Source organism: Helianthus annuus, chromosome 1 (genome assembly GCF_002127325.2).
Source record: "Helianthus annuus cultivar XRQ/B chromosome 1, HanXRQr2.0-SUNRISE, whole genome shotgun sequence".
In the NCBI taxonomy this organism is placed as follows: Eukaryota; Viridiplantae; Streptophyta; class Magnoliopsida; order Asterales; family Asteraceae; genus Helianthus; species Helianthus annuus.
The window spans coordinates 121889350-121904841 of record NC_035433.2 but is presented as its reverse complement, the minus strand read 5'-3'; the positions used below and the strand labels follow the sequence as shown (position 1 = coordinate 121904841).

The 15492-nt window shown below is 36.7% G+C and overlaps 1 protein-coding gene across 4 annotated transcripts; it reads right to left on the bottom strand.

Moving 5' to 3' along the window:
* Window positions 1-5292: 5292 nt before the first annotated feature.
* LOC110875408 (helicase protein MOM1) lies at window positions 5293-15492 on the bottom strand. Of its 4 annotated transcripts, none has more exons than XM_035974311.1 (11): window positions 15358-15492; window positions 14040-14354; window positions 13225-13339; window positions 12180-12228; window positions 11566-11760; window positions 11305-11478; window positions 9509-10645; window positions 8574-9422; window positions 8105-8485; window positions 7468-8017; window positions 5293-6461 (listed from the first exon to the last, which is right to left on the bottom strand). In XM_035974311.1, the coding sequence occupies exons 2-10, from the start codon at window positions 14206-14208 to the stop codon at window positions 7778-7780; spliced, it is 3309 nt and encodes a 1102-aa protein (XP_035830204.1). In that variant the 5' UTR covers window positions 14209-14354; window positions 15358-15492; the 3' UTR covers window positions 5293-6461; window positions 7468-7777. The 4 variants fall into 4 exon arrangements, with proteins under 4 accessions (XP_035830204.1, XP_021979309.1, XP_035830206.1 ...); XM_022123617.2 differs by having other exon boundaries at window positions 8105-8476; XM_035974313.1 differs by lacking the exon at window positions 12180-12228 and having other exon boundaries at window positions 11566-11734; window positions 13261-13339.

The window sequence follows — 15492 nt, the reverse complement described above, 5'->3', positions numbered from 1 at the left end:
CGAAGCCGGAAATATGTCTTTATCACGCAGCTCCGTAGGATGTTTTCGTCAAAAACTAAGTCGACGGACGCATCTCTTATGTGTACATGTGATATTTCATGGCCATGGTCGTCGTCCTTCAAGATCATGGAATGTAATTCCAATTATAAGAAGTATTTGCTTTATACAACACGTGTAACACACGGGAACTTAAACTAGTAAAGTATATAAAAGTTAGGTAAGAGATCATGTACAAGAGGGATTCTCCGTGCTAAGTGTATGCGACATGTAGAAGACAATATGAGATTGACAAGTGTCATTTTCAATTTAAGAATGGAAGGGTATTGTGGTAATTCTCCCTAACCTACTCCACCCCCAAATTTCAAACGACTATAACTCTTTCATACGATATATATATATTTTTTAAAGGAATATTGGATTTTAATAATCCTAACTATTCGTCGTTGGCCGCCAACAGTCCCAATTTAAAAAATAAAGCACTGGCAGTCCCAACTATTGACATATTGGCCACCAACGGACCTTAACTAACGAAACCCTAACGCCGTTAGTCTCCGGTCGCCGGAAAACCATTTTTGGCCAGAAAAAGGTTTTTAAAGGTCCGATCTAAGGTTACAAAGAGGTTTGGAGCGAAAATGTTGAGTTTTCTGATCAAAAAGTTGAGTTTTCCAGCCATTAAGAAGTTTTCCGGCGAAAAAGGAGTTTTCTGGCGACTTCAATAATTGGGGCTTTTACTAGAAAAATGTTCCTAAAGGTCCGTAATAAGGTTACAAAGAGGTTTAGGACGAAAATGTTTAGTTTTCAGGCCAAAAATGACTTTTCCGGCCAAAAAACGTTTTTCCGGAGACCGAAGACTAACGTTAGGTTTCTGTTAGTCAGGGTCCATTGGAGGCCAATATGTTAATAGTTAGGATTGCTAGTGGTTATTTTTTAAGTTGGGACTGTTGGCGGCCAACGTCGAATAGTTGGGATTATTAAAATCCAATATTCCTTTTTTAAATTACATTGTATTAACGAGCATTTTATTATCTTCATTTGAGCAGACTATTGCTATAGTTTTCTCAATTTAAAAAAAATGTATTTTACAAGCTACAAAGTTATGTGATTTGTATAACGTTACGTGATTATGTTCCAGTAGGTAATTATGTACCATATGTGCAAGTAGTAACAAATACTCAATGTAACCCTACATCTATAATCACGTACCATATGTAACAAGTGTAATCACACGTGATTATGTATCGGTATGTAATTACGTTATTCTAGTTTTTTATTGTATAATGTTTTTTACTAAAGTTATGTTTAGTACATGATTATACATTCAATATAATGAGAAATTAATTATTTTTATGCTATTACGTAATTAGTTCTATAATATAAGTCGTTACGTGATTGAGATGTAGTGTTACATTGAGCTTTTGTTACTGCTTTTACACACATGGTATGTGATTATTACATGGCAGATGATTACATTGAGCATTTGTTATTGCTTTTGCACATATGGTATGTGATTCTAGATTTAGGTATACATTGAGTATCTGGTACGTGATTTAGGTATTCATTGATCATTTGGTACGTGATTGTAGATGTAGTGTTACATTGAGAATTTGCATTACTCGCACATCTGGTACGTGATTTAGGTATTCATTGATTATATTCCAGTACGTAATTTACTCCTGGAACATAAGCACGTAACGTTACACAATCACGTAACTTTATAGCTTGTAATATATATATATTTTTAAATTTATATAATTAATAGCCCGATTAAATTAAAGAGAATGAAATGCTCGTTAATACGGTGTAACATTTAAAAAAAATTGTCATAATGAAAAAGTTATAGTCGTTTGAAAATCATGAGGGAAATGGGTTTATGAGTCATCATTATTGGATTTTTCAATTTTGCTCTTTTCCCCACTTGTTTCCCTTATTTTTAGTTACGTGAATTCTAATTTTTGGGATCAACAAATCTCAACCATTGATCTTGCAAATCAAGGGCCAAAACTCCTTCCTATACTTTGTACATTTCCATTCTCTTGTACAATAACATACCTTTTTTATTTATATTTTATAAATATTTGTGGAACAAGTAGCAAAAGATCAACATAAGAAAATTTAAACTTTGAATCATTTTATCTAATACAAGCAGAGCAATTACTAAAATACCCTTAAAAATACTAATCACGATAACTAATAACAAGGGGTTGGTGTGTAATCAATGTTATCTAGGGATGATATTGTTTCCCCAAATACCCGTACCCGAACCAATTTTGGGTAATCAGTACATGTATCGGTACCAAGTCTTCACAATTTAAAGGTTATACTTTTATGTTAAACTAATTCATTTTCTAACTCGAAACCCGACTCGTTCTATCCCGAACCATTTAACCCGAACAACGAAGAACCCGAACCTAGAATGGTTTGGTTATCGGGTTAAATATTTAGCTTTGAAAACCCAAAAAAAACCTGAAACCCGAAGAACACCCCTAACCACAATTAAATATAAATCGTATTAATATATCTTGCTAGTTATACATGACCATACATACATCATTAAGTTCGTTGACAAGATATAGCTCATGTATAGTGAGGATGTAATGTAATTGGTAAAACATATGTTATTTTCTATACCCGAAAGATATAAGTTTATTTTTTACTCACTCATTAAAACACGTTTGGTTAGTTTTGTAAATACAGGGAATGTTTCAAAACAAATTTGTGAATTTTATGATATTTTTTTACAAGAAGAGGCACTAGAAGGCTAATATGAAGAATATACAACATTGCAAATATATAGATTTGCACATTAAGGTATCAAGCGACAAATAGTTGGCTACAAAAGCTTTGAGCAACTTTCAAGGAATATGGACACACGTCACTTAAAGGATACATATTAAAACGAAGGGAAAATTTTTTCAGGTTGCACTCTTTTCCTTTTAACTATATTTTGTCTCATTGGTTTTCTTAGTAAAGTTTTCCCCTTAGCTATGTTTTGTCCCACTAGGTTTTCCTAACAAAGTTTTTAACGAGACAACATCTTATAGCGTATGAAGTTGATAACCATGGAGAAGTGTTTAAATGTATCATTATTGTAGTTTTCAACGCCTAAAAGAGATTAGGTTTATTCTATGACAACCGGCAAAATTTCTTGATAATTCCGTACAACTTAATCACTATTTATACAATTTAATTACGTCAATTAGACTTGATTCATGAGTAATTAAGTCGTAAAAGGTCTAGCAATGACAGGAAATACTTAAACATTACAAATGATATTGTTACTTTTGCCGTGTCGCGAGAAACGAACTACTATGTCTTAATACGTTGGTAACAATGCTGAAAAACAATATTCACCTGAACACACTATTCATGCCAGGGGAGTTCAGAAACTTCCTGAAACGACTAACGAACGATATGAAAGCATATCATCATAAACGTATACACAAAATATATAGTGACGTGTGTCCCATAGCGTTAATCAAATCTCGAGAGTACAAGCGTTTACGAAAGAAATGAAAACGACAGGTAATAATCCGAAAAAGTCGGGTTGTTACAAAATTGAGGTCATACTGGGTGCCTTTAATTGAAGATTCATGAATTGAATTGCATATTTAGGTAAATTGAAATTATATTGTGTGAAGGTAAATTTCAACAAAACCTCCAAAAGAGTGTGTTGAAGCTGAAAAAGTTAACCGTAGTAGTTCACAAAAGCGGCAGGAAAAAGAAGATGGGGTAATTTGTTCTCTTCATGATTCTTTTGTGTATGTACTCTGTTGATATTCTCGATTAGGGTTTTTGCTAATTACTTGATATTTTTAACCTTTATGCGGATTACCTGTTAATTATATTTGTTGTGAACAAATGTTAGAAAATAAAACAGTGGTTGATACATCTGTTGACTTTGGTCAACAAATGTTTGAAACCATTGTTGGGTTAAAACAATGCTATTTTTTGGATAAAAAGTGAAACCATTGTTTGTGTTTGAAACCACTGTTGGGTTAAAACAGTGTTTGAAACCACTTTTGGGTTAAAACAGTGTTTGAAACCACTGTTGGGTCAACAGATGGATGAAAACATATGTTTGAAACCACTGTTGGGTTAAAACAGTGTTTTGTGGAGAAAAGAGTGGTTGAAACTACTGTTGGGTAAAAAAGGTGGTTTGAAACCACTGTTGCGTTAAAACAGTGTTTTGTGGAGAAAACAGATGTTTGAAACCACTGTTGGGTTAAAACGGTGGTTTGACTTTGGTTAAACAGACTTTTGAACCACTAAAAGAGTGGTTTACTCTTTTATTATGTAGAAGGTTGCTGCTATAGAGTTCTATGGAGGTGGAGGCTATCACATGGCTGTTGAAAGCAGTGGTGGAAAATGTATTCTTAAGATATCACTGTCAAATCTTCATATTTTACATTGTGTTCTTTGATGTCGAATGCTTTTGTTGTATGATTAGTTAGGTTTTCCATATCAAATTTACATTGTGTTATTTTTACTATTAGATGGAGTCGACAATACGCGTCGCGAATCTTTGCTGAATAAGACAGTGCAGTTGACTGGTTGGATCAGTTTGGTGAGATTTACAGCAAAAGGTGAGCCCTTCTTTCCTCAAAACACAAGAATGGATTTTAAAGCCGTTAATTTTGTATTGCTGATTGTTGGTTGGATTGGATGGTTCAGATGATACCAATGGCGCATGTGTCCATGAAAAAGTCACCATTTGGTGAACAGATGGGAAAAATCTCCCGGTGGAAGTGAAGTCAAGACGAATGACTGATACAGTTTAAGTGGAAGTGGCAGAAACCATGGAAGTTGTCAAGCCTGATCAGAAGCAGTGATCAGATTAGAAACAGTGATGAGACTTTAAAGGGTCAAGATTTTTCTCTTCGGCTTGGTCCAACCACATGACCATTTCACATCTATCTATCTGGGTATAAAAATGAACGTATCGGCTAATTGTACATTCTTTATCCTCGGCTTGGTCCAACCACGAGTTGCATTGTAATAATTTGAGTTGCATTGTAATAATTGTATTTTATCATATCATTATTGTCAACATTGTATAGTTGAAAAACTCTAATCTTTTTATTGTTAAGAAATCTTTTCGTATTTCTTAACAAAATGGCTTATGTAAAATGGCTTATGTAAGTGATGTATAATCTTTTCGTATTTCTTAACAAAATGGCTTATGTAAGTGATGTATAGTCATTCGTCGTTTAATAAAATTGGGCATGCAAAATTTCTAAAAACTACCCGTGTTTACACACGGGGCTTACTACTAGTAACTTATAACTAACAAAATACATAATTTAACAACTTGTTTTAACTATAAAACAAAACGACTAATTCGGTTAATCAAAATGTATAAATAATAAGTTGAGGGTGATACACTGATTCGTGCCAAGTCATCGGTACGCGCCAAGTCATCGTCGTGCAAGAGAGAAGAGGTACATGCAAGACCAATGCACCTTTCACATTTCATGCAGCCTCTCAAATGTTCTAGGACCCAAATGTTTCTTTGATTGTAGTCCTTTAAGGGACATTTGTTTATTTTGAGTTGCTCCAATATCCTTTTCTCTGTTTTTTTTTGCTTCTGGGTTAACCCGTTAGACTCATACGACAGGGTTGTTCAAGTCCTTAAAACCCTCCTTGAGCCTTGCAAGCCAAGTCGGTTTTATTAACTCGAAATTCCCAACAATCACCCCCGGAATTTTTGAGTCGTATACAGGAGGTCTTCAACGTCAAGTAGATCCCGCATCTCCTTGAACTTGATTTTTGTCAGTGCCTTCTTTGCGAACGATTTCGGCGTTTGTTTTCCAACCATACACATTTCGCACGCCTTAATCTCGTGACGAATCTTTGGAACTCCTAAAACCATTCCATTCATTTGCTCTAAGGTCTTGAAACTAGCATGCCCGAGCTTTGCATGCCATAACCACGAATCTTCACTTGTTTTTGCCATAAGACAAACGGGAGTGCCCACTTTTAATTTCACCTTGTACAATCGCTTTTTCGAACGAATCACCCGCATCAATAATTTTCCACCACTATCAAACATCGTTAGAAAATTACCTTTCATTCGAATTTCACATCCAAATTCGGTTGCTTGACCCAAACTCATCACGTTACTCAGCAAATTTTGGATATAATAAATATCGGTTAAAAGCTTTTGTTCACCGGTTTTACCTTCAAATAAAATTGATCCTTTTCCTTTAATCGTCACACGCGAACTGTCACCAAACTTCACACTTCCGGTTATTCGCTCGTTCAGTCGACGAACCATACCGCCGATCCCGACCTCCTCGATTGCCGACCCGTTAGATTCTTAGCCGCCGATTAAGAACTCGAGTACTTGTTTAATATCGACGATTGAACTTGGCTCTGTCCGCTCTGATACCAATTCAAGTCCTTAAAACCCTCCTTGCGCCTTGCACGCCAAGTCGGTTTTATTAACTCGAAATTCCCAACAGCTATAAAGTTTATAAACCAATAAATTGGGATATATAATTTAGTAATTTACTCCAAGCAAGTAGAATAAATGAAATAAACAGCAAAGGGGTCGGTTGCACATGTGGGCCGCGAAACGATCATTGGGCCAAAAGTTCATGTCTAAGCATGGCCGGAAAAAAAAAAACAATTGCCACAAGAAAATAAAAACCATGGCAAGCTAGAATCGAAAACACCACCTCGTTTCTCAAAAGGGTGGCAATGTTCCGGTTTTGACTGTTTTTAGATCAAGCCAAGCAGGGGGCGGATCCAGCCCGCATTTGTGGGTTCCCAAGAACCCAGTGCGTTTGTAAAAAACGGAAAAAATTAGAGAGAACTTTGTAGAATTTAGAAAAAATTAGTGAGAATTAAAGAGAAATTACCAAAAGGAACCTATTAGAATAAAATACTGCATCCGCCAATGAAGCCAAGAGCCAAAAATTTAGTAAACAATTTTTTACCATGGCAAACTAAAATCAAGCCGTAGAAAGAAATACGTTCAAACTAAAGAAGATATAACATTTAGAGTGTTAAAACCTAAAAGATCTGACTCCAAATATCGTATCGCTAAGCAAAATTTTAATCATGTGTATACAACTTAAGATAATTACAAGTCCACATAAATAAAAGTTACATGGCCCAAAATTCTATGGTCTAGTTTGGTTTTTCTCAACCGGTTTTGAGTATAAACCGTAAACCAAATTGTTCGATACATTATGAAAGCTCCTAAACCGGCTGACCAAATAAAAAAAACTGTCAAACCAGACCAATGACAGGTGTGGACGCATTGGACGGTTTCACAGTTCAAACTGAATAACGAACAATCCTAGGGCCTGACCAGTGGACGAAGCCATTCAATTAACCTTTTTTAAGATTTGTTTTCGAACTCATCTTCCCAATTGTATTCCTAGATCACCGGTGTTTGCCCCGACCCCCAAAAACAAAATTCATGCTTCAGTTGCCATAACTTTGGAAAAGGTCAAGAATTACCTTTGTCGGTGACGTAGAATAGTAGTGGTGCCCGATGAATTGCGTGCAGCCGGAAAATACAGAGGAGCAGGGCCACAGTCGGCCGATCGAGAGTGCGACATCAGTAGACTGCTCGCTAATGCAAGAGAGCAGGTGGCGGTGGTAGTCTGCTCGGTGTAGTTGAGAACAGAGCCGCTGGTTGATGAACTATCTGAAGAGGCGTCGTGGTTGTTGCTGTGGCAGTGACGGTGGTGGTTGTGGTGGCTGCTGGATTGCAGAGAGGCATTTCTACAAATCGGACATGTGTGTTTTCTTCTTTGATATCAATCAATTACTTCAATTTTTCCATGTCTTTACTTGGATCCCCAGAGGGAATGAGATTATGACACTTGCATCTGAAAACCTCAGCCAACACTCTGCTCATGATAACTGTGTTAAGATTGGTCTCAAGTTCCGTCTTTTCTGAGTTATAAGCTGCATCTGCTTCTACATGTTTAGCTTCATACTTGAGCCTTATTTTAGCAACAGTTTCCGCTATTTCCTTTTCACATTCGGTATCCAGCTTTTGTTTCTGCACGAAAACAAAACCGATAGGATGATGAAAAGTCGATCAATATGAGTTGACCTATCAAGGTAAATAAATCAATGGATAACTGACCGTTTCTTGATGGAACTTGGTTACATTATCTTTCTCTGTGTATAACCACTCTATTTCAGCTTGAAGTGGATCCGTTTGATCTTGCATTTGAGGGCTCATTCCGTTAATAAGCTTATCAAACATGTCTAGTTCATCATCAACCGGTGGTTCTTCAAAAGTAGGTTCAAGTAATGGTCCGCTTGGTGGAAGTGCGTCAGGTGGATTTTCGGCAACCATTGGATCAGTAGATGACGGAATATCCAGTTCATCACCTGGAATGATTTGATCAAGTTGACTGGCACCTGACGGTTGCAGATTACCAACATTAATTTCTTCATCTCGAACTCCACCTTCTGGAAGTGGTTCTAGTTCAAGAGGCTCGTTTTGGATTTCCTGAAAAGACTAAAGAAGTTTAAGTTATAGTTACGAATTACGATACACATGATGAACAAAATAAGATTTCTTCATATGCAAAATGCAAATAACCTACATGATCAGAAGCTGGAGAAGAAACGGTCTGAACAGACGGTGTTTTGTCCTGTGAAAGGGCTGCACACATTGGATTACCACTATCAGAACAAAAAGAATCATTATCTTCAGCCTTCTCTTCATTGACAGCTGGCGTTGCCACCTCAGCAGACTCAACATCGTTTCGGCTGGTCTGATTGTGGTCATCACCATCATCTGATGTATCAAGGTAAATCTCACCATCTTCAATGTTCTCTTTATCACAGGTGCCAGCTGGCGTTCTCATATCAGCAGATTCAACTTCTGATTGGGACCCACGCAAAGAACATTCATTCTCAGCTGCCACCTGTCCCAAAGCTGCCAGCGTTGTTACCTTTATCTCTTCAAGGCCATTCTCCCACAACTTTTCAAGTTCTTCCAACCTGTTAGCAAATTCTCTTTCTAATCTTTTCAGTTTTTCAACAGCATGACTGGAGTCAACTTTCTCCGCCACATCAACCGCCATGTCATCATCAAGCTGCTGAGCTGGAACTTCTCCAACCTGCTCACTTGATACTGTTGCATCAACCGTCTCTTTTTCAGAAGTATGAGAACCAGCAGACTGAATGTCGTTAGCACCTTCACACACACGTTCATCATGACTTTGCGCTTCAATTAGGCTTTCGGGTAAAGTGGGGGCCACCTCAGGGTGTTCTTTTATAGCAGGACGAACTTGGGTGCGCTCTAAAAACGTTTCCTTTACTTGTTTCAGCTTTTTGTACACCGATTCTGCTTGTTCTTCGTCGCAGCTGAAATCAAAGTGCTTCTTTGCAAGAGCAAACGACTCACTCCTATCGATTTTATTTTTCGCTAGAGAAGAACCAACCCAACACTAAAACATGAAAAAAATCATGTCGGTAAAGACGTTAAATATTGTCAAAAAAGAGAGCATTCAGTTTGTTAATAAATAGTAAATACCAGTGATATCATGAAAGCCTGTAATATACTTGTATGTTCCTTGCTGACTTTATAATGGTCAACAACAAATTCAAGAAATGTTTCTACTACAACCTTCACATCCTCCGAAAACTTGAGAATGTTGCAGAGCTCAGACACAGTGGGCTTTAAGAAATCAAGTAGACTCGTTTCATTGTTGACCGCGGTTGACCTAAACCGATTGCCAGACGATGACCGAGACTCGTCATTTACTCTTCCAGTTTCCCCTTCAGTTACAGTCTTCAATCGAGCAGGTTCAACGGTACTAATATACACAGTCATTTTACGTGTCGCAACATCACCACCATCTACGCCACTTTGTCTCCGAGGTGGTGAATCGGAATCCAAACAATAATTAGGTCTTTTTCTTTGGCGCGGGGTCGATTGCGACACGAATTTCCATGCGGGACACCGTCCTTCCAATAGTTTTCTCCAAAATATATAAGGCTGATCTCCATCGGGTAAACGTGTTTTTATCTCACTATGTAACGCATTACTTTTACCGTAAACTCCGCAATTTTGAACTCGGGTGATGATCGATTTCGATGTTGTATCATTGCTTTTACATTTGCGAGAAAGTATATACAAAAACTCCTCCACTACATCCTTTAGAAAAGATTCGTCAGATGAGATATTTACAACAGTTTGACTATGAAACTTGGTCAATTTGTCAAATAAGTCAGAGGCCCCCCACATGAGTAAAGCATCATAATTAGTTCTTAAACTTTGTGACCTAATATCGCGAGTCACGTTGATCTCTGGAAGTTTAAGAATTTTCTCTTCTAGGGTGGATAAAGAGTATAATCGGAATAACATGATTTGTTCCGACTGTGAATCGATGGATAACTTTTGCATTGACTTCAAATCATTTAAGGGATTTAATTCGCTGTCGAATATGATGATAGCATCCACCGACGATAATTTAATGCTCTGATGGCACGCACGAGATTCTAGTAAGAAAATAAATCTAGTGATCTCTGTATTGAACATATTGATAGCAGCTTGCTTCTTCGAGGAGGTGTTTGGAGGCCCGTCCACAAGTTGGTACGAGTTTTGACCAAATCTTCTATGGACAAAATCAACTAATATATGTCCAAGCGAAAGAGAACCGCTTGTATGCTATATTGAATAAGAATTCATGAAATGAGTTAGACCTTATTGCAGATTAAAATTAGGGCTGCAAACGAACCGAACGAACACGAACAGGACCTTGTTCGTGTTCGTTTGTTAAGAAATATATGTGTTCGCGAACCGTTCATGAACACTTATCGAACGAGATTTTATGTTCGTGTTCGTTTGTTAAGGAAATGAACTTGTTCGTGTTCGTTTGTGTTTGTTTGTTAATTTTAGGCAACGAACAAAAACGAATGTTGACGAATACAAATGAGCACAAACTAATGTTCATGAACACACATAGAAACAAACGAACACAAACAATCGTTCATGAACAGAATATATAATACACTAACACTTATAAAATATTTAATTTGTCGGAATTTTTAAGTATTTAAATAAATATAAAAACTAAAAACACTAATGAACTGTCAAACACAAACGAACACGTTACCGAACGTTCACGAACATAAACGAACGAACATGACCTCTGTTCATGTTTGTTCATTTAACTAAACGAACGAAATTTCTTGTTCGTGTTCGTTTGTTTAGTAAACAAACGAACACAAACAAACTTCCCGCCGAACGTTTCACGAACTGTTCGCCGAACGTTTGGTTCGTTTGCAACCCTAATTAAAATTACAAGATCATTGATATATACTTACCTGAAAAAGGATAAGCACTTTGCGTTTGTGTTTTTGGAGTTGAGGTAGTATGTGGTCAAGAAAGTGTAGTTTGCCACTTGCTTTTGTGCCGACCTCTACTACCATGCTTTGGTCCTTGTCCTTCATAAGTGATTGTTGAACTTCCGGATCGACGGTGTAGGGGTGATTACAACACTTCAAGGGGGAAACATATTAATTAAATAAAACCGATGATGAACAGTTGATTCGATGAAAGAATAGAGGTAGAAGCCTAGAAGAAACCTTTCGGTTGGTAAGAAAGATGTCCTTAAGAGTTCCGAGAGGATCAAGTTTTGAGCTTGAACGAAGAGCCATAGCATTGGTAAGTAGAGTAGCACAATATTGTTCAAGCTGCACGTTTGAAATCGGAACAGGAACCCAGAATTCTACAAATTTCGAATTCTCCATGCTACCACCTGCTTTGCATGTCTTTGTAACCTGGGGCAAGACTAAAAAAAATCCGATGAGTGTGTGAACGTTCTCTTTGCTTCCTAATCGTAGAAAACTTTTCTCATGTGTTTAAGTAGAGATAGTTGAATCATAAAAAAAAGAGTAAATTACAAAAATCGTCCTTTATGTATGTCACTTATTGCAAACTGTGTCCTTTGTCTTCAATAATTACAGAAAACGTACTCGATGTTTGCAAACCCTTGCAAGTTATGTCCTTTAGCCCTAACTCAGTTAATTTTTGTGGTTAAATCTGACCAAATGGACCCCACATGAGGGTATTTTTGCAAACATCATCGAGTACGTTTTCTGTAATTATTGAAGACAAAGGACACAATTTGCAATAAGTGACATACATAAAGGACGATTTTTGTAATTTACTCAAAAAAAAAAAAATTTGATTGACGAACCTTGTGACAAGTGTCAAGTTCCTGCTGATTCTCTAAATCATGTTCAATCCTGCAGGATAAGAGTAAACAATCACTATTTGCTTCATTATGAAAATAATATTGTTACCTATTTTAAATATGAAAATACTATCTATGCCTATTTTGATTTTGGAATTACTATTGTTGCTTCTTTTACAAATTAACCCTAAATATGCCAATCTATTAATTGGCTGCGCTATGAAATGTTATAGTTACCTCTTTCCAATTAACTGTAAATTTAGGTAGTAAAAAGCGCAAGATGCAAAGGCCTAGCCATGCAAAAAAAATGCACACCCGAGACAGTAGAAAACAAGCGCAACTAACATATACAAGCACATTCGTTGTAGAACCAATAACATGTTCTGGAGCCGCGAGAACCACATAATGGTATATAGGATAGCTCTATAGGGGAAGGTTCACTGGTGAACACTAAAAAGTGGGGAACAACAGGGAACCGACTCAAACGAACTCCGATTGGACTCATTCCAGCGGCGTTGGAACCGGCTCGTCGAACCCTAACAAGGATCTTTTAACCCTAAACCCTAAATCCTAACTCCTAAACTCTAAACCCTAAAGCTAAAAATAGGGCTAAAACCTGAGCTAAACCGTAAAATCTAAACTATAAACCCTAAAAGATAAACCCTAAAGGCTAAACCTAAAGCTAAACCCCAAAGCTAAACCCTAAACCCTAAAGCTAAACCCTAAAACCTAAAGCTAAACCCTAAAACTAAACCCTAAAAACCAAACCCTAATATATTTAGGGTTTAGGGGTTATGATTTAGGGTTTAGGGTTAAGAGATCCTAGTTAGGGTTCGACGAGCCGGTTCTAACGCCGCTGGAATGAGTCCAATCGGAGTTCGTTTGAGTCGGTTCCCCACTGTTCCCCACTTTTTTAGTGTTCCCCAATGAACCTCACACTAGCTCTATAATTCCAAAAGCTCAGAAGAATGTAAAACACTCACAAGTTTACATGAATTAATATGTGCAAACAATAGACTATTTATTAAAAAAAAAAAAAAACACTCACATGTATGATGATCTGTGGGACATGTGGTTATCACTATTAGCAACATTTCCATTAGATAGTGATACATCGCCACCATTTTTTTTCTCCACGTCATCATTTTCAATAGACTTGCCATCTATTGATAATAACAACATATATATCAGTTTACACATAGCAAGAAGTACATGAAATAGAAATAAATATAACAAACAAAAGATTTCTAGTGATTAAAAGCATAGTTGTCGATAGCGAATAGCGACAAGGCACCTATAGGCTACGTAGCAAACAGCGACGGCTATTTTATAAATAGCGATTACACTAGAAAAAGAATTTTGAAAATTTTATATGTATATTACATCAAAACACCCTTGTATATATGATATTTTACATGTATATTTAACAAAGGAGCCGAGGGTCTCCCTGGAAGCAGCCTCTCTATCCCTAGGGATAGAGGCAAGGTCTGTCTACATCCCACCCTCCCCAGACCCTATAAGTAGCTTTGCTATTTGTGGGATTTACTGGGTACGGTTGTTGTTGTTGGACATGTATATTTAACAAAAACCTATAAATCCAACTATTTTATAGCTATATCTAATTGCTATTTACATAAAAAAAAATTTGTCGCTATTCACGCTATTGGTCGCTATGACCCAAATAGCGACACTTGGCCGCTTCGCTACATAGCACGCTATAGCGGTCACTATAGCCGCTATTGACAACTATGATTAAAAGCACTTGCTAGTATTAGCTTGAGGTGTCATTTAATATGTAAATACTGTAATTACCATTTATTGATAACATGATGGAAAATAGTAAGGCAAAATAAACATAGGCACCTGATTCATATCTTAATCGTTGAGAATTGAATGAAGCCTTATAAGCATCATATCTCTTCCTTTTCCTACAACCAACATCTGGATAATGATTTTCATTTTTCTTATCTTCGATAACATCTTCTGAACTCTGCTTTGAACTGTTTGCAGTTTTCTCTTTCGTTGACTCCATTTGTTTCTCAATTTTCTCAGGTTTATTTAATTATTTGTAGCAGTTTTGTTTGTTTTCTTGTTGATGTTTCTCTACCTGACCTTCTTAAAACAGATGCATCGGTTGATCCTGTGATGCATCTTTCTTCTTTGCCATCGGTATGGAAACTGCAGATGCAACAGAATTAAAATCAACAACATATACACAAAATGAACAACATTAAAATCAACCAAGAAAAATCCTATAAAATTCAACAAAGGAGAAGAAGAGACAAGCTAATGATGAGATTAGTGCCTACACGGACCAATGGGATTGGATAAACAGTTAGAAAAAAAATGTAGGGATTGTTTATAGATTACAACATGTAGGTTTAAAATCACTCACATTCATGGTTGTAAAAATTGTTAGGCACTAGTCGGGCAAGGGGCCACCGAGTAGCGGTTAATCAGATTGGAATTTGATACGTAATTTTTCAAACTTATATATATATACACACATACAATATTGTTCAACATTTTATATATAAATTTTCAAACTCACTAATCGGATTGGATTAATAAGTATTATTTTTCGTGCCTTATGTCCAAGGCTTGATGCAAAACTACTATCAAGCCGGAGGGGTCTCACTAGAAGCAGCCTCTCTATTTCTACGGGGTAGATGTAAGGTTATCTACGTCTTTGTCTTTACCCTCCTCAGACCCTACCTTAGCTTTGCTATTGGTGGGATTTTTCGTATACTTCAACGACTTTGACCAATTTTGACCGAAATTTGACCGCCTTTGACGATTACGGTTTTTAGGTCCAACTAGGTGAAATTTAACAGGTAAACTACCAATTACCGATTAATCCCGATTTTTACAACAATGAGTCATATCCCATTCTCCATCTCAACACAATCCCTAAAATTTGGGGAAAATCATAAGGTTATAACCTAAAAACCCAAACAACACACCATATGATCATCAATTCTTCTAACCTCTCTCAATACTACTCACTAGTGAAAAGCACTTAAAAACACAGCAATTTAACAACATGCATCAAACAACAATGTATGCAGATCTTCAGAGCCTAAACATATATACAGCATAAATAAATAATTAAAATATGCACCGTACGTAATTCAGCGATGTAACTGTAAGAAACTTTCCACATGAAGTTGATTATACAAACCTGCAGTTGTTCGTCTAGATCTTCAGAGTGCCGTACAGATGTCCGTGAAATAACAAGTCTCCGGCGTCTGAAAAGTGTATGTTTTTCTACATACAAAACAAAGGGTGGTGTTAGAACTTAGAAGTATTAATCTCT

Bases quoted from the DNA above. Each gene is read 5' to 3' on its own strand.
- LOC110875408 (XM_035974311.1), bottom strand. From the start codon at position 14,208: ATGGAGTCAACGAAAGAGAAAACTGCAAACAGTTCAAAGCAGAGTTCA. The intron at 11,761-12,179 runs GTTCGTCAATCA...GTCTTGCCCCAG, and splicing joins AACTTGACACTTGTCACAAG to GTTACAAAGACATGCAAAGC. The intron at 11,479-11,565 runs GTTTCTTCTAGG...TCCCCCTTGAAG, and splicing joins TCTTTCTTACCAACCGAAAG to TGTTGTAATCACCCCTACAC.